General features: G+C 39.1%; 1 protein-coding gene across 1 annotated transcript in view; it reads right to left on the bottom strand.

Moving 5' to 3' along the window:
- The window catches only part of SLC38A11 (solute carrier family 38 member 11), a 48,373-nt gene that overhangs the window by 14,472 nt on the left and 14,276 nt on the right, over nt 1-19,625 (bottom strand). Inside the window, exons 6-7 of the mRNA XM_022569917.3 lie at nt 1,855-1,925; nt 674-835 (exon numbers count right to left, since the gene is read on the bottom strand). Coding sequence (XP_022425625.2) covers nt 674-835; nt 1,855-1,925 — 233 coding nt within the window. The remainder of the gene's footprint in view (nt 1-673; nt 836-1,854; nt 1,926-19,625) is intronic.

Below are 19,625 nucleotides of genomic sequence, written 5' to 3'. Positions count from 1 at the left end.
AGGAGGGAAAGGCCTGGTTTTGTGGGAAAGATGTATTTTGTGTTTAAGGCAAGAGTGAAACAACTAAGTAGAAATGTCCTGCAGGCAAGAGGCTGGAGATGAAAAGAAAGTTCTGGACTAGAGTTAAAACAATGAAAATCTCCAAGAATTTGTTGAGAGAAAAAAAGCCAACTTGCTTGAGCCAGTTAATGGGGGTTGTGGGGAGAGAGGGAGAGGAGGTAGGAGAAAGTAAAGATGAATCACTCAGAAAGAAAAAAATATTAAGGGAGTGAATGATGGTATCGTAGTGCTCTTTTCTCTGCGGGAGGAAAGAAAGAATGTACAGAACTGTTAAGTGACTCAGAGAAGTCCATGAAAATCAGAACCAAGAAGACTGTTAGCTTTGAAGAGTGGGAGGATATTGGTGTCCTCGAAAGTGAAACTGCAGTGGACTAGTAGAGAGGGAAGCTGGAATTCATGTGCTTTGAAGTGATACCGTGGAAGGAGGGAGAATGGACTACAGAAGAAGCTTAGCAGTTTAAAAAGGAGAAAATTAGGAGAGGCAGGAAGGTAGGGGAGAGAATGGGTTCTACTCTGAAGTAGAACATTGGGTATAATTGTACTTAAAATGAGAAGTGATAGCACCACTCCATATGAACACCAAAATATGCTAATACTGAATTTTTCATTTTACCTTGGGTGTAGCCAGTAAATGTCAAGTATCCGCATGTAGCAAAGAGAATACTGATAAATACAGAAATCAAGGTGGACACATGGATGATGCGAGACCACTTAGCTACTGTGGGTTCTTCCAAAGAACCATAAACTAAGAAGCAGTTATGGTGGCAAATAAATGCTGCAATACAAGAAAAAAAAAAGCATTATTAAAGCAAGCACCATAGTTCTCCCTTTCCGTCAGAAAATTCAGAGATGTATGCTACTTTGAAATACTAATGAACTGACGTTCAGATATACTAGTTTACTAAATATGTCAGAAATAATCTTTCTAACAGCTGTAGGAATGAGAAATTTCATTCACATTAGGCTTATATTCTCCTCATGTCACTCCTGATATATACCAGGCCTAGCCAACTTTCTCTCCCATTTCCCAGTGGCCTTTCCGATCTTAAAGGAGATCTAAACAACACCATATTTTCAGTCCAGGGCTTCCTTTCCCATCTGGGATATAACAGAGTAACTTTAGATGGCCAATTCACAATACTTTGTGTGCAAGGTTCTGAAGAAGTCCATAACACTTGCTAGATTTTCAAGTTAAGAAACAAGAAGACTTAAATGAGTTTTCTGCATGAGGAAGAGACTTGTCCAAATTGAAGCACATTCTGGTGATGAGTGAGAAAAGTTTGAGCCTAATTTTATGTTGGCACAAACTGGATCATATGCTGCTAATGGGAAGTCTAAAACTTAGGACGTCTGCTCTCCAGACACACAGCGCCTTTTTTTAAAAAAAATAAATTTACTTATTTATTTTTGGCTGTGTTGGGTCTTTGTTGCTGTGCACAAGCTTTCTTTACTTGTGGTGAGTGGGGGCTACTCTTCGTTGCGGTGTGCGGGCTTCTCATTGTCGTGGCTTCTCATTGTGCAGCATGGGCTCTAGGTGCGCAGGCTTCAGTAGTTGTGGCACGTGGGCTCAGTAGTTGTGGCTTGTGGGCTCTAGAGCTCAGTCTCAGTAGTTGTAGCACACGGGCTTAGCTGCTCCGCAGCATGTGGGATCTTCCCAGGCCAGGGCTTGAACCCGTGTCCCTTGCATTGGCAGGCGGATTCTTAACCACTGTGCCACCAGGGAAGCCCCACAGCACTTTTTCCTGGTACAGAAGACTCCATATTGAGAAAGGGCCTTGGAAACCATCTACTCACCAAACGACATTACACCAACAGCCTGAATAGCACTGGGCTTTGCAAATATCCAGGCATCTTCTGTTTTTGGTCTAGGAGAGAAATCAGTTAATTTGATGAATGATTAAACAAATGCAAGCATAAGCATAAAAGAAAACAAGAAATGATGTCACACTATAAATTGAACATCTTTAAGTCAGAAATTAATAAGGGGCTCCCATTCATCTTTTTAAATTGTAAATAAATTTCCTGGGAATACCAATGTTACTGTTAACCTCAGTCCTTGAAAATGCATGCCCATGATTTGGAGAGACTCTAGTTTTGCATATTTAGAATTGATCACTTAGCTCTGTGACTTTATCTACTTATCAATTTAACAACAAACATTTGTTATGCACTCATCATTTGAGATACTTGTTGAGGGAGATTCAAACATTAATAATGCAAAGTTCTTCCTCAGTTAATCAATGCTGCTCTTTTTTTTTTTTTTTTTTGCGGTATGCGGGCCTCTCAGTGTTGTGGCCTCTCCCAGTGTGGAGCACAGGCTCTGGACACGCAGGCTCAGCGGCCATGGCTCACGGGCCTAGCCGCTCCGCGGCACATGGGGTCTTCCCAGACCGGGGCAAGAACCCGTGTCCCCTGCATCGGCAGGCGGACTCTCAACCACTGCACCACCAGGGAAGCCCTCAATGCTGCCCTTTATTTCCCTTTAACTCTTCCAGGTTCATCCTACCCAAGGGAAATGCACAGTTGGCGCTACGGTTTATTGAGAAAGGTAGACTTGAACTAATATTAATTGAAAAGGTACTTAACTATGTTCTAGGAACTATCCTATGCTATCTCAATCTTCACAATAACACCTAAGTATTATTATCACCATTTAATGTACTAGGAAAGTCAAGCTCTGGGTGGTGACATATCTGGTCAAGCTTCCACAAACCGTAAGTAAAGAAGTTGAGATCTGTCTCTTTGGTCTGTCTCTTCCTTACTGAACTGCCAGTCGCCTCAAATTCCCACCTGTATATACACTTCTCAAAGAGGTTTTAGAAATATATGTACTTTAAATAGCTTGAATAAGTCTCTTTCCTAGTGGAATTAAAATATTTGCCAACCTGTCTATAGGCAGGGATTGGTCTCCCTGTTTAACAATCCCTGAGTAGCAGTGAAGAGCACAGGCTCCAAGGTCAGACAGCCTGTGCGATCTGGCCCCATCCACTTATTAGCTATGTATCTTAGGCAAAGTACTTAACCTTTCTGTGCTTCGGTTTTGATATCTATAAAATGAGGATAATAATAATAGTACCAAATTCACTGAGTTATTGTGTAAATTAAATAAGAAAAATATGTAAAACTTTGGAAGAGGGCTTCCCTGGTGGCGCAGTGGTTGAGAGTCCGCCTGCCGATGCAGGGGACACGGGTTCGCGCTCCGGTCCGGGAAGAACCCACATGCCGCCGAGCGGCTGGGCCCGTGAGCCATGGCCGCTGAGCCTGCGCGTCCGGAGCCTGTGCTCCACAACTGGAGAGGCCACAAGAGTGAGAGGCCCGCGTACCGCAAAACAAAAAAAAAAACTTTGGAAGAGAGCCTAGCATACAGTAAGTATTCAATAAATGGTCACTAGTATTATCAGCTTATGTATTAACATCGTTATTATTATACAGTGTCATTTAATAGAAGGTAGCAAATGTCCAAAAGTATGGCCGGCTTCCCTGAAAAGGAAAGGCTTCAGTGAGATCCAAAAAAGGCATAAGATAGAAGAGGGGGACAGGGAAGAAGGGTCCTAGAAAGCATAAAGGTACTAGGTATAAATCCATCTGTTTCCTAAGTTTGTTATTCATTCTTCTTTCCATATTTGAAAGGAGCATTACAGACACAAAAGAACTAAGGAGCAAGCAAGGGAGGCCTCCTGCTGTTACAGGGCTTGCTCAGAAACCCATAGTCTGTTGAGTGGGAGCTGCTGCCACCTGCTGCTTCCACTACTCACTGCAGTGAACATTACCGACAGCAGCATACCTGTCAAATTCCAGTGTTAATGTGGAAAAATACAAATTTTGTCCGCAGTCCTTAAACATGTTTTTGAGAAAAGGCAGCACTAATAATTGTAGAAGCTTGAAGATTTTTAACTTTCTAATATGTTTTAAATGATCTACTTTCCCTGGTAGGGTATTCCCAGGTGAATAATATTCATTTTTCCTTTCAGTACAGATTGTGGTGGTGCCCTACTTTTTAACTCTTATATTAGTAATGAAAAGGTAGGAGTTTTATTTTTATTTTTCTTCTTTCATTTAAGTTTAAAAGGTTTTTCCTGGTCCATATGGTTCCTTGATATTCCTAGATAAGATGGAGTGTGAAATAGTACCTATGATGATTTTGGATTTTCTGTGTTCAGCTTAATGATGCTGATTTTATAAGATGGAAAATACCAAAAACATGTTACAGATAGGATAAAAATGTGTGTCCAAATCTAGATAAAGAGAAGGAAAGAGACACTGAATATGGTTTTCCAACCTTTTATAAATTAGCCTGGGATTGAGTTCCAGAAAAATGGTTCCACAGAAAAAAGAAAAGACAAAGTTTCTTGGTATATTTTATGAAACATTGATACTCAATGTGGATGAGAAAATGAAGTTACAGACCACTCTGACTTTAGAATATAGATGATGAAATAGAAAATGAAATATTATCAAATGCAATCAAGCAATGTTTAAGAAAAAAATCATGTCTAAGAAGAGTTTTTTCCAATAAGTGCAAGAGTAGTTCAGTAATAGAAAAATCTATTAGTATAAGTCATCACATTAACAGATTAATGGAGAAAAAAGCTTATGACTGACCATTTCAAAATAGGTAGGAAAGCGTACAATCCAGTATTTATTTTGACAAGCATGCTAAGCACGCTATTATTAAAATAGAACTTCCTTAACCTAATAAGGAATATATACCAAAACCTATAGCAAGTGACATATTTAAAAGTGAAAAATTAGAAATATTACAATTAAAGGCAGAAACTAGATGAGGATGTTCACTATCACTGCTTTCAGAATATACTATTGGAACTCTTAGCTAATGCAATAAAATAAGACAGTGATAAGATATGTAATCATTGGAAAGTGATAAATTATTTGGACACAATATAATTATGTACACAGAAAATTCAGGGGAATCTACTGACAAGCTATTGGGATTAATAAGAGCATTCAGCAACTTCACTGGATACAAGCTCAATATACAAAAATTAATAGGGTTGATGTATACAAAAAAGAACCAGTTAAAATGTTTTTTAAATGGCAGTGACAACAAAAACACTATTTTTAAAGATATGCATAATATTAATGTCATGACATAATTTTATTGAAAGACAAACAAATGGAGAGATATAGCATATCCATATTTATGAATGGGAAAACTCAATATCATGTAGATGTCCATTCTCTCCAAATTAATATTAAATTTCAAAGGATAAAACATAATATCGATGGAGGAGAGATTGTTTTAAACCTATAAAGGCAGGCTTCCCTGGTGGCTCAGTGGTTGAGAGTCCGCCTGCCAATGCAGGGGACACGGGTTCGTGCCCCGGTCTGGGAAGATCCCACATGCCGCGGAGCGGCTGGGCCTGTTAGCCATGGCCGCTGAGCCTGCACGTCTGGAGCCTGTGCTCCGCAACGGGAGAGGCCACAACAGTGAGAGGCCCACAAACCGCAAAAACAAAACAAAACAAAACCTATAAAGGCAAAAACCCTAAAGGTAAAAACTGATAAACCTGATAAAATCAATGGAAGGTAAATATTAATATAACATGTATAATAAAATAATCCATATTCAAAGTTAAAAAATAAAGAAAAGCTAAAAATTGGGAGACGAAATGTGTCTTGCATATAACCAAGAAAGGGTTATTATCCAGTGTATATTAAATGCTACTGCATATCATAATAAAAAGATATTCCAATGAACAATAGACAACAGGTAATTGACAGAAAAGGAAATGAGAATGGCCAACAAATATGCTGTATGTTGCTCACCCTCCTTCATAATTAGAAAAACTCAAATGAAATACATTAAAAAAAATTTTTAAACCTAATTCAATAATAGCAATGTTGAGAAGTTGCTAGGACAAGATACAATTATTATGGAGGGAACTGTAAACTATAAAACAGTTTGGAGAAGATCTTGGCAATATCTAGTAAAGTTTAAGGTACTCAAAGCTTATAAGCAAACAATTACATTTCTAAATTTCTAAACCATCAGATTGTATGCTGTAGAGCAATTAAAAAGAGTCACCCAGTGCTAATTTTATCAAAATGGAAATATACTGAATACAGTATTGAGGGAAAAATAGTGAGTTATATTAGAGAATGTACATTTTTTTTACCATAGTGATTATTTATGAATATTTTACAAACATACTAATCAATACTAATACGTAAATGCATAGTATAAGTATAGAAGCATGAACAGGAATGATTCAAACCAACTTAAGAATAATAGTTATGTCTGGGAAAAGAAAAATGAATCCAACTTAAGAATTATAGTTATTGCTATGGAAAGAGAAGTACATTGACTTTTAAATATGATAGTCTATTGTTGATAAAGACTGGAACCAAATACAGAAAATTATTTCAAAAAGATTTAGCCCAATTTAAAACTTTCTGAACTTAATATAATTATACAATATTTTCTACATGAAACCTTTTTGAATTTGAACTTAATTTTTAAGCTTAAATTTCCATAAATAGTCTATAACTGAAATTACATTCTTCCTACTGGAAAGTCATTCAAATCATTCAATTTTCAACAAATATTTGCTGAACACTACCAATGTGGCAATCAGTGTTATGGCCACTGGAAATGCTGCAGAGAAAAAGACAAAACAAAGAGGTCAAATATTTTTTATTCTGTATGATAATCTAGAATAGCAGCATACAATAGTGTGTTGGGGAGGAAGACATTTTCCGCTATTCTAGGTTCTTCTAGCTGCTCTAAGAGTTAAATTGACATGAGACAGATTAACAGGAGAAAATCAAACAGAAGTTTAATGACAGGTATACATGGGAGAGACTCAAGGGAACTGAGTAACTCGCCAAAATGGACAAAGCCCTCACATTAAATACCATCTTTAGCTAAAGGCAAACAAGGATGTTGGGGGTAGTGGTTTGGGACTTCGAAGGGGAGGAAGGCAATTCACATGAAGGTGGAAAAGTAAATGTTTGGTAAAGAAATGTCTGCTGGGCCATGTGGAGACATGGGATATTTAGTGGACCCTGATCTCTAGTCCTTGCCAAGTTTCTCCACCACACCTAGCACATATTCTTTGCAGGTATCTCTGGTGATTGCTCTATTCCAGGAACATCCCTCTATCTGAATTCTTTTAGGCAGTGAGGAAGAAGGTCAAAGGTACTTCCTGAGTCTTTTGGGTCTTGATTGTTTTCAGCTCGAAATAATCCACCTGCCAAAGAGACACCTTTTGGCATGGTGAATTTTGCTCCCCTACAATTGCTTTCTGTGCTGATGGAAATGTTCTACATCTGTGCTGTGCAATATGGTGACCACTATGCACATGTGGCTACTGAGCATTTAAAATTATGGCTAGAGTTAATTAATTTTTAATTCTATTTAATTTTATCTAATTTAAATAGTCACATGTAGGGGGAGATAAATTAGGAGTTTGGGATTAACATATATACACACTACTCTATATAAAATAGGTAAACAACAACGACCTACTGTATAGCACAGGGAAATATACTCAATATCTTATAATAACCTATAATGGAAAAGAATCTGAAAGAGACTACATATATATTTATATATATACATTTATATGTATAACTGAATCACTTTGCTGTAAACAACACTGTAAATTAACATTTGCAACTAACACAACATTGTCAATTAACTATACTTCAATAAAAAATCATAAAATAAAAAAAAATAGTCACATGTGGCTGGTTGCTACTGTGTTGGACAACATAGATCTAAAAGGAGTGGTATAGGTAACTTTTGTTGCAGAAAACCTAATCAGCTTCTAAGGGTCTAGAAGAGTTAAAGAAGATTTATTTTTCCTGCAGTGTAGCTTATGCGGTAAGTTTCAGCTACTATTTACCAACTGAACTTCCTGAGAGGCAAGAAGAAGAATGGAGGAGATGAGTGTAACAGTAGACAAGAAGAATACTTTGTTAACTTACAAAGAACCATGGCTACTAGAGAATTTGAGAAAGAAAAAAACAAGAAGAAGAAAAGAAGATGAAGAAACCAAAAAAATCACAAACTGGGAGAAACAAATCAAAATTGTCATTATGAATACAGACATGGGGGAAAACAGAGTACATAGTAGTCATATTGAAATATTATTAAATGTGAACCAAGTAAAGACTAATCTGTTATTACAAAGTGATTAAATTATAGGATGAGCACTTTCCTTTTTTTTTTTTTAATTTTAAAGAATAATTCACAATAAGTAACCTGTAACAGGAAATGGTTTTCAAATGATTTTTCAAAATCAAACATATTAACATACAACTCTTCAGGAGTATTTCTTTTGTACAAAGAGAGGCTAATTTTCTTCTGAAGAAACCCCAAAATAAGAACTACGCTCTGGTTTCTTTTTGTTTTAGATTCTTCTGTTGGCACCGTCAAAGTTCATTTCCCTGAGAACTGAAACCAACCACATTTACTGGTGTGTGTCTAGAGTTTGCAATGGAAGCCAACAGTTTTGAAGTTAGTCCACTGCGGTCGATAGCATCTCTTCAGCAACTGTTAATGTTACCTAGTAATGCATAAACCAGCTCTTTATCCCCATCTGGCTCCTACCTGCTTCTTTCATTTAATGTGATTATTTGCTGGCTATAGATAAAACTGTGATTAATATTATCAATAAGGGACAACTAGAACAATAATGAACTTAATTTCCACTGTGAAGGAACTTTCTGTCGACTAAGGGAAAACATATGGAATACAGAGAGCTGAAATGGAAAAAGTTAATGAGCTTTGGGGTCAGGCGGATTTGGATTAAAAATTTTTTTTTTTAAGAACATAAATTACCATTTTTATTTTCCAATGGTACAAAACAATTTTGTCAAAAACAATTTCCAACTTAAAATGAAGAGTAGAATAAAGTTTTCAAGTATAATTTCCAAGATTAACCCTGTACAAATGATATACATATTTTAGAAGTTCCAATACTTGCTGGGGAATTTTTTTAAACACTAAACATCTTTGTGATTCAGGCTACTTTAATCTTATCAATTAACCTTCTAACAGCATACTGTAAGGGAACACAAGCAGATTAAAAACACCGTGCTGTTTTCTGCACAAGAGAGACCCAGGTGATGCGGTGACACGAGCGTGTCTGGCCTGATCAGTAACACGGCAGACTTCATCTTCAGACCAGCCGACCTGCTCAGGAGGCCGCACAGACCCGTTCTCTCTCTCTCTCTTCTCTAACTTGGAACAGTAAACATTATTTTAGATCATCTTAGCAAACTAGGGGCAAGTTTACAAACCTCGAGTCTCACAGTCACTCTAGGTGGGACCTCACACACCTGGGGTGTCTGATTTCAAATAAGCCTCGGAAGACCCTCTCATGCTGACCTGCCCCTTTCGCTGCTCTCCAGATGAGAGGGTCAAGGGCCTTCTCACCCTTCTTTAGGCTGTCACCACACAGAGGCCAGCATATCTCTTGATGTCCACAGAGGCGCTGGTGGACATTGCCACAGAAGGGCAAAGAAGTGTGAGGCCTCGGGGAGCCCTGCTCCCTGGTTTGGAGCCTGCGGGAGCCCTGGCCCTGCCCCTCCTCCTCGCTTTCCCTCCCCTCCTCTCTTCTGGCCTCGCCCCACGCCTCCCGCATCGGGTCAGCGTGTGCTGACCGTGGTGTCTGTGTGGGCGTCCTGGTGGCCATCAGGGTTGGCCAAGGTGAGTGAGGCCATGCAGGGCCACGGGTCAAACAGGTGGGCGTTGTGCACTCATGACAAGGAAAGACCCTCAAAAGAAAGTGAAACTAAAATAACAAAGAACTGCCTAAGAATATTTGGCTTTAGAAGGTAAATAAAATAATTACATTTCTTAAAATATAATTTTCTGACTGACATTCCTAAATCCTACATGTACATTACTTCCTAACTGCAGATTTTCAAAAGGCAATTAATAAAAAAACAATTCGGGTCATTCTTAAATAATATGAGATAAACTTTAAAGATTAGATTATGATTTCCGATATTTATATACACATTCTACGGAGAAATGGCTATTGAAAACAAAATAAAATAAAATAAAAACCAAAGGTGCAAATGAAGTCTCACTACTGCAGGGAAGTAAAGCTCTTTCTGAATCAGACAGGAAAGTGAGAAACCGGACCCAGCTGTGCAATGTCTCCACCAGCGACCGTCCGAGAGCAGCATCTATGGTCATGCCTAAGATACCTCCTTCTGCAAATAACCCTTCAGACACATTCAAAAATGTCTCACTGAGACCTAAATTAGGCTTTTAAGATTTGGTCACTTCGTGGGAAAAGCTGGTTGTGATCTGCAAATGACTATTATCAATTCTCGACTCTCGTTTTGTTATTTTACTCCTTGTAACGGTAAACGCAAAACTTAACTTTCATCTCTGAGACCAATTTAGAGCACACAGTCAAAATAAATAACACGGAGAAGAGAACATTCCTCTGGGCAGTTACAAACCCTTGGGGAAGGGATGCTTGGCGGTCACCATGCCAAAGCCCTCTCTCATGGCCCTGCTCTGACTGTGTCGCTCCGTGTCTCCTCTCGGGTTGGCGTGATCTGCCGGGAGGGAGGGGTTGGCAGGGTCCCCCTGCGTCCAGGGGGACAGCCACTCGCGCACAGTGACCGCGTGTGCCTCCATCTGGCACTGCAGGATTTAAATTTTAACTTTATGATATACTAGCAGGGTGACTTTGGGCAGACTACTTAATGACACTGGTCTTAGTGTTTTCTGCTGTAGAACAGAGATGATATTAATTGTATTTTGTATATCTGACACAAAGGTTATGAGAAAATGAATGAGAGAGTGTGGTATATAGTGGACAATCAGTGTTAGATGGGACCTTCTTCTGCTCTTTTTCCCTTTCCTCATGTTATCACTAAAGCAACAATACATGTCTCAGTCTGGGTGTAAGGACCTGCAAGTTCATGAAATGCAATCTTCATCATGGTATTCATATTCTTTTAGAGAATGAAGGGACCTTGAGAAAGGCAAGCTATCTTTTTATTTATTTATTTATTTTTTGCGGTACGCGGGCCTATCACTGTTGTGGCCTCTCCCGTTGCAGACCACAGGCTCTGGACGCGCAGGCTCAGTGGCCATGGGTCACTGGCCTAGCTGCTCCGCGGCATGTGAGAAGAGCATGTGGGATCTTCCCGGACCGGGGCACGAACCCGTGTCCCCTGCATCGGCAGGCGGGCTCTCAACCACTGCGCCACCAGGGAAGCCCTAGCTATCTTATTTTAAATAAGCAAACGATTAATCTTGATAACAGGTGGTACAAATGCAACCAATGGTTTTGATTATGGTGAAAAAGATGAAAAAATTCATTTATGCTTTAGATATTGACAGATAAATGTTCGGTATTCCATCCCACCCACCATACCCCATACAGTTTTCTGCACAACTGGGTCTGCCAAATTAGTGCAGCTTCCAGCTGCAGAAAACCCCTTGGGTAATCTCAGGGCACGTGGAGCTGCTCAACCCCCCTCCAGGGTACAGCTTAGCCCAGCTATCAGTTCCCCAGCTAAGCTGTAGCTTCTCTGTGCTGATATAAATTTTGCTACAGTGGTGTGGAGACTACCACCAATGGAATCTTTGTTTGAATAAATTCAAAATGAATAAATTCAATGTTTGAATAAAAGAGGGCACTCATTAAACCTTAAGGTATTGGACATCTAAAATGGATAGAGAGGCAAATTGCCTGATTATTTAATCACCACTTGGATTACATCTTAGACTTGAAAGGAAAAAAAGTATAAAATTATCCTTTTACATTTTTAAGATTCTATCTATACACACATGCACATAGATTAAGGGTTATTCTTGGTGTTAAGTTACAATGATATAGAGGGAGCTAAAGATGTGAAAGAGCTAACTCACTTTGCTAAACCCCCGTGTATAAAGGACTCAGACATACCAGAGAGCTACTCAGGATGCTCCAGCAAAAGAGAAAACAAAGAAAAAAAGAAAGATGTGAAAAACTGGAAGTAGGGTGTCTAACACAAAAAAAGAGGTGAAAGGAAGTCCTAGAAAGACAATGGGGCAGCAAACTGAGAAATCACTCTATCTAGAAAGGAGCAAGAGGACGAAGGCTCTGAGACTCCTCTCTAGGAAAAATAACAAGATTGGTAGATTATCTTATATGTTCGAGCATTTGGAAAAGGAGTAACAAAAATAATCAAAGTCAAAAGCTAAACTAGGAGAAAATATTTTTAAAAGACACATTTCACAAAGGACTCATTATCTCCAAAATATACAAAGAACACTTCAGACTCAACAATAAGAACACACACAACTCAATTTAAAAATGGCCAAAGATCCACTGACCCCCTAATAGACCCCTCGCCAAAGAACAGATCCTGAGAGCAAACAGGCATATGAAAAGATGCTCCAAACCATATGTCACCAGGGAAGTGCAAATTAAAACAACACTGAGATACCACTACACACCTTGAAAGAAAGAAAAAAAAAAGTACAGCCATTAGACTGGTCAAAATCTAGAACACTGACAACTCCAAATGTTGGTGAGGATGTAGGGCAATACGAACCCTCATTCTTTGCTAGTGGAAATGCAAATTGGTACAGCTACTTTGAAGACAGTTTGATGGTTTCTTATAAAACTAAACATACTCTTATCATAGGATCCAGCAATCACATTGCTTGGTGTTTACCCAAAGAATCTGAAAACATATGATCCACACAAAAACCTGCCACACCGATGTTTATAGCAGCTTTCTTCATAATTACCAAAACTCGGAGGCCACCAAGATGGCCTTCAGAAGGTGAATGGGTAAACTCTGGTACATCCAGATGATAGAATATTACTCAGTACTAAAAAGAGATGAGCTATCAAGCCACGAAAAGACAGGAAACTTAAATGCATATTACTAAGTGCAAGAAGCCATTCTGAAAAGGCTACATACTATATGATTTCAACTGTATTTCATTCTGGAAAAGGCAAAACTGTGGAGACAGTAAAAAGATCAGTAGTTGCCAGTGGATAGGGGTGGGGGAGAAGTGATGAATAGAGGAAACACATAGGATTTTTAGGGCAGTGAAAATGCACTGTATGATAATATAGTTATGGATACATGTCATTACACATTTGTCCAAACCCACAGAATGTACAATACCAAGAGTGAACACTAATGTAAACTATGGACTTTGGGTGATTATGATGGACTAACCTAGATTCATCAACTGTCACCAATGTACCACTCTAGTAGGGGATGTTGATAATGGGGGAGCCTATGCATGTGTGGGGCAGGGCATTTGTGGGAAATCTCTGTACCGCTCTCTCAACTTTGCTGTGAACCTAAAACTGCTTTGAAAAAATCAAATTTTTTGTTTTTTTTTAAAGCTAAACTGAACATCCAACTAAACATGATTAAAAACAAAACCAAAAGCAAGTCTCGATTCTAGAAAAAACGTAACAGAAGGGAAATATGACTAACTTTGAAACTTGTGTTAAGTCTTCACATATTATGATATAGAAGAAGAAAAATAATTTGAAAGAGCTAAATCCTCATCTACTATATAACAACAGTAAGAATCCAGAAATAGCAGTTACAAGCACATTACCTAGAAGTAAAAATGTAAACACCAAAAGATACAGCTGAAATAGGAAAGGATTTGGTAGGAGGCAGCTCTATTTCATTAAAAGCAATTTGTAATATTTGATGTTGTAAAAATATGTGAATATTCTTTTGAGAAAAATAAATCCAAATGAAAGCAATATTGGGAAGAGGCAGGATCTTTTAAAATGTCTTACAAAACTTCAAATAAATCATGGCAACATAATGAAGGTTTATCATAAGGTTCAGATCATTTAAGAAGCAATGCTTCCAGTGTTTTAACATATTTTAATACTGACAGGAATACAGATTGGCTTGTAGCAGTTTGCAAATACTTTTACAAGAATGATTGCTTCTCTTACTCTGAAAAATCCAGACATGCTTAGTTATACAATTTTTAGAAGCCTTTTCCTTATGTGTGCGAGGTGGGGAGGTTTTCGGGGCTTAAATTCATTTTGCAAAATTATCTCAGTTTGGGTTCTCGGGTTCAGGTTTTGCATCCTATTTTGAAAGACATACTTTTCCTTATCTTTATAACAGTAGATTTGTAGTAATAAGCAAGTAGGAAGCAAGTCCCACCAAATACATCTCCAGTCTTCACAGACTGGAGAAAACAAGCTGCACAGGGATTGCTTCTGATCACCAGAACATCTGACCTCCGATCAGGAGGTAGGACACCACATGTGTCCGTTGTACCTGACCAAACTCTTTTCAGCTAAACACAGGCACCTTCCAAGTCATACAATATCGGCAGAGCCTGCGTTTTTCTTAAGAGAGCCTTACATATTAACCTCTTCAACCAGATACATCTGGGAGTTAAGTGCTCTGGCTGGCACACAAAGGCTCCACGTTTCCTGTCACACCACAAGCTATTAGTGACATAAGCAGATCTGCCCACTTCCCTAGCTCCACATCAGCTGACAGCTCTCTGCTATTTCCTCGCTCCCACCTCCCTTTTCTTCTGAGTCTGTTCTATAGACAGCTGTGGTCCACATGAACACATACAGCTGTTCAGGAACATTCTTCCTGGGTATCACCCTAAACATCAAAACGGATCCTTTTTTTTTTTTGCGGTACGTGGGCCTCTTACTGTTGTGGCCTCTCCCGTTGCGGAGCACAGGCTCCAGACGCGCAGGCTCAGCGGCCATGGCTCACGGGCCCAGCCACTCCGCGGCATGTGGGATCTTCCCGGACCGGGGCACGAGCCGTGTCTCCTGCATCGGCAGGCGGACTCTCAACCACTGCGCCACCAGGGAAGCCCGGATCCTTTTGTTTTTAAACGGAAGTGCTCAAGGTTTATATTAAAATAAATGTAATTTCAGATGTGAACTCCAGATGATGGAAGTTGACCTTTGAACAATGCAGGGCTTAGGGGCACTGACCATCAGAGCAGTCGAAAATCCAAGTATAACCTATAGTTGACCCTCCCTATCTGAGTTTCGCATTTGTGGATTCAACCAATTGTGATTGTGTAGTACTGCAGTATTTACGATTGAAAAAAAAATTCCCAAATAAATGGACGCGAGCAGTTCAAACGCATGCTGTTCAAGGGTCAATTGTATTTACCATTGGGGTTCTACTAATAATAATCTCTTCACATTATTATTATTATTGGCTGTGCCATGCAGCATGTGGGATCCCAGTTCCCCGACCAGGGATCGAACCCGTGCCCCCCTCCCTCCCCACCAACAGGGCAAGCGCAGAGTCCCAACCGCGGGGCGGCAGGGAATTCCCCACCTTATTATTATATGCCGTCCCTGTACAATCCTGTTCATATCAGACTCTCCCTAAACTCTAAACTTGCATTTCCAAAACTTCCTTTTCCTCTCTCTCCACCCCAAAGGTTACTCAAAATTGATATTAAAATTAAAAATTTATGTTTTTTCCAGACCTGCTTCCTTTTTTATCCTGGTTAACAACTTAAAATAAGCTGGGGTTTTTCCTCGATGTTCCCAAGCATTTGGTAATTGCTTTACTGGATGGACAGACTTTTTCATTTTCTCCTTTTGGTGGTGAGTTCTGGACCATCTACAATTCTGGTTGTCCAAGCTGGAAACCTTGGCAACACCCTCCTCTGTTTCCTTTTCTTTTCTGCCAACCTTGCCTTTATACTGTTCCAGTTGTCTTTTGCCTGGATGCTTGCCTCCGGAGAGCCTCCTCCCAGGCCTTTAACCCCCATCTATCCTCACCTCTGCGGTGCGAGAAGTCCAAAATGAAGACTCGCTGTGGTTACGGTCCTGCTGAAGAACTTTCAATGTCCCATCAACTAAAGAACAAATCCAACTTTCTTGGCACTACATGTAAAGCTTTCCTTCCATGTTGGTCTCTACCAACCTCTCTACGATCATTTCTTCGTTCTCTCTAGCTGAACTTTCAACTCAGGATCACCAACATTCTAGTTACTTCCCTAACACAGAAGCTGTACAGGTGGTGGCGATGAGAGAGCAGAGGTCAGTGGATTAGGAAAGCACCATATTCAGCAGTTTTTCAAAAGAGATAATATGGGGACATGACCATTGTTAAAACTATGATAAAATATATATTCGAGGAGAAACATAAAAGCAAGATAGAGTTTTTGAGAAAATTCTCAAGGGATGCACTTTTATTTTCTTTGATAGTTCCCCCAACCAGTGGCAGTGTCCTTCTTCTCCAGGTACCTCCTGTTAACGTTAAATCTTTAGGTCCTTATACACCTCACACCTCTGGGCCTCACTCATTTCTGCCAACAGTAGCTTCCCACTCCTCCCTTCTCTCCTTTTTTGACCCAGCTAATCCCAGTACATTGTTTTAAAAACAGCAGATCACATACTGTCTTATCTTGAAATATTACTTGCCTGCCCAGGTTGGGCTAAGGGCCCTTCCTGTTTCCATTGCGTTTTGCCATAATTCTATTAAATATTATATTGAGATTAACCATTCACAAACTATAAATATCTGAGGTCATGGACTGTGCTTTCCTCATCTTGGCAGCCTCAATACCTAGAAGAGTGACTGGCATAAGCCAGACATTTAATAAATGCTTATTAGCTGAAAGAACAGGTGACTCGATTTTTGCTCTTTGGTTGTTAATCTGTACCACAGACCAGTCTGGCTTCTAATCGGAAATAACACACAGGTGGCACATTTCACTAAGACAGCCATTTATAAAAAAATAATTGATGGGCTTCCCTGGTGGCGCCGTGGTTGAGAGTCCGCCTGCCGATGCAGGAGACATGGGGTTCGTGCCCCGGTCCAGGAAGATCCAACATGCCGTGGAGCAGCTGGGTCCGTGAGCCATGGCCGCTGAGCCTGCGCGTCTGGAGCCTGTGCTCCGCAACGGGAGAGGCCACAACAGTGAGAGGCCCGCGTACCACAAAAAAAAAAAAAAAAAATTGATGATGAGTGGGATGAGTCCTTAACACTGAGCAACCCAGGCTGCTCCTTCAGCTCCACTAACACAGGGACTGGACTGATCTTCTCGGAGAACATAGTCTTACAGCTGTTTTTTTCTATTTTCATGCAGACTCAAGTCACATGATGGTTCTATTTGTTGCTTCATGTCAGCAATTGGTCTGGGAAAACTTAACACTAGCTCTAGCAGTGCTACAGAATGGAGTCAAATGATATTTTAGCAAATGAGCGAGCAAATTTTGTTAGCATGGAAGCAGCCTTAGGAACATTTTTTTGCCAGAGAATGTTTTTGTATGAAATTTTTAATGTCCTAAGATCATTTTCATTATCTCATGACTTCAATCCTCTCCAAGGAGCACTCCATATCATGAATTCCAACTTTTCAAGATCTCCTGGGGGACTTTCACTCCATCTTCTGCCTTGGTCTATAACATGTTCCATATCTCCCATGGTAAAAACGGTAGTTTTTAGACTTCTTACTGCCTTAAGCCACTGTTTTGTCCTGAGATTTTCATTCATTGAGGCTCTTAAAAAACAAAAGGGTTTTTTTTTTTTTTGGGCCAAATTCACTTAGATCTTAATTCTCTCTAAGCTACTTTCCAACTTTATCATTTGATTGAAATGCCTGAAGGTCACCAGTAACCTCCTGTCACCTCAAGTGGACATCTGTAGTTTACACCATGCAGTCTACTCCCTCTTCCTGTGGCATCATCATTGCCTTGGTTTCCTTTGGGATACCTTTTCCTCTGCTCAGAGTCTGTATGCTTTAGCTGAGCTGATCCCATCCTTAGCTTCAAAGGTAGTCATGTAACATAAACATAAGCAACTCAGTACAAGGCATGATCGTCATGGGTCCTCACTAGAGCCAATCAGAACTAATACTGGAATTGAGGTTTGAGGTAAAATAAAAGAGAAAGCTCTTTCTATTTTTATGGACTTGGACTTGAATAGATGTAGGCTAAGATTGCCATTGCCATCTTGTCACAATAAGGGGAAAGTCTTTCAGACACTAGAGCCAAAATAGGATATGAAGCCAAAGGATAAAAAAAGAAAAACTATGATTTTGTTGACTGAGCTCCTAAATCCAACCAAACCTAATAACAGAAATAGCCTTGAACTTTATAGCTGTGTGTGTCAATAAATTCTCTCTTGCCTCAACCAGTTATGGTTCTATAGTTGTTGTCGTCTGCAACAAAAACGGCAATAATTTATGCACCATCAAAACAAATCAGTGGCTGGTATTTGCCAGAACTAATCATTCCCTTTTCAAATATGCACTATTCCTTTGTCTTTACCCATTTTTTTCTGATCCTTCTTTAATCCCCTCTAGTTCCTCTTTATATATAGCTATAATTGTGGAATTTCAGGGTTAGAATGAATAAGGGGTAACAAAACTAGTATGTATTGAGATCCTTGGAAAAGGCACATTTTATATGCATAAATACCTGTTAAAAGTGTAGACACATTTTTTGAAATTATGTTTGGAACACACTACACTATTGATTAAAATGCTGTAAAAGAGATGTTATATGAAGGGAGACTAGTTATAAATTTGGACTGCATGCTATCATTTCCATACTGAATGTAAAGAATTGAATATTAATGAGGCACAGAATGAAGGTTTTCACAGTGATAATGCCTCTGATTGTAGTTTGAAAAAAAATGGGAGAAATGTGTTATTGCATTTTGATACTAGCACACTTTCTGGAAAGCAATTAGATTGCCTTGCCACCTCAGTTTTTAGAAAGCAAAAGGTTAGAAAACACAATAAAACTGAACATTATTTCCAAAAAGAAATGAAAGTCATTGGACTGTGAGATATTTGAAATCATATCAAAAAGCAGAGTTTATGGCCCTATGAGTTATGGAAAAGGAAATTGAATTGTATGTTTTATTTTTAAAACACAACCACTACAAAGGTGTTTCCATAGTAACAAGGTCAATACCAGTCGCCATTGCAGACCTTCCTCTTTTCTGATACTGGGTTTAAAGATCTTTTTCAAATACCACTTTAAAAGTCCTATGAAAAAGTACAGGGTTTCTGATCATTCATCTGAACAAAAAAATGAGGAAAAACACACATGGAGTATTGAATTTCTCATGTTTTATGGATTATAAGCATTCGTGGCTGTCATATTTTCAGAGAAAAGCCTGCCTGACTAGCTACTATGCCAGCCCCTAAACATGGGATTTGATTAGCCTGATTGTAAATCTGGACAAACAGAAGTTGTTTGCAGTAGTATTCAAACAGAAATAAAAGGCAGCACGGTATTAAAAAACACACTTCCTTAACATTTAAATATTGAAAGAGTTAACTAAATAATCCCTGTTATTAGAAAAATTTCAAAGACTCAGATAAAATATGATTATCAGCACTAGAGGAAGGTTAAAAAGATACAGGTCACATTTTGTTTATAACAGAAATAAATAGCTCTTGGCCATAAAAATCAATTCATTTAGCACCACCAGGAAGTGGCTTCTCCTTCCTCTTTCCTTTGTATCAAGATACACTGCCTATATGACAGTCATTTGTATCATCTTATCTTCCCCACTAAACTGTGCACCCCTCAGAGCAGAGATACTTTCTGTGTTCACAATAGTATCTCACACACATT

The sequence above is a fragment of the Delphinapterus leucas genome, chromosome 8 (assembly GCF_059928025.1).
Source record: "Delphinapterus leucas isolate spDelLeu-1000000601 "Yukka" chromosome 8, BTC_Dleu_Yukka2, whole genome shotgun sequence".
In the NCBI taxonomy this organism is placed as follows: domain Eukaryota; kingdom Metazoa; phylum Chordata; class Mammalia; order Artiodactyla; family Monodontidae; genus Delphinapterus; species Delphinapterus leucas.
This window is presented reverse-complemented; position numbering and strand designations above follow the sequence as displayed.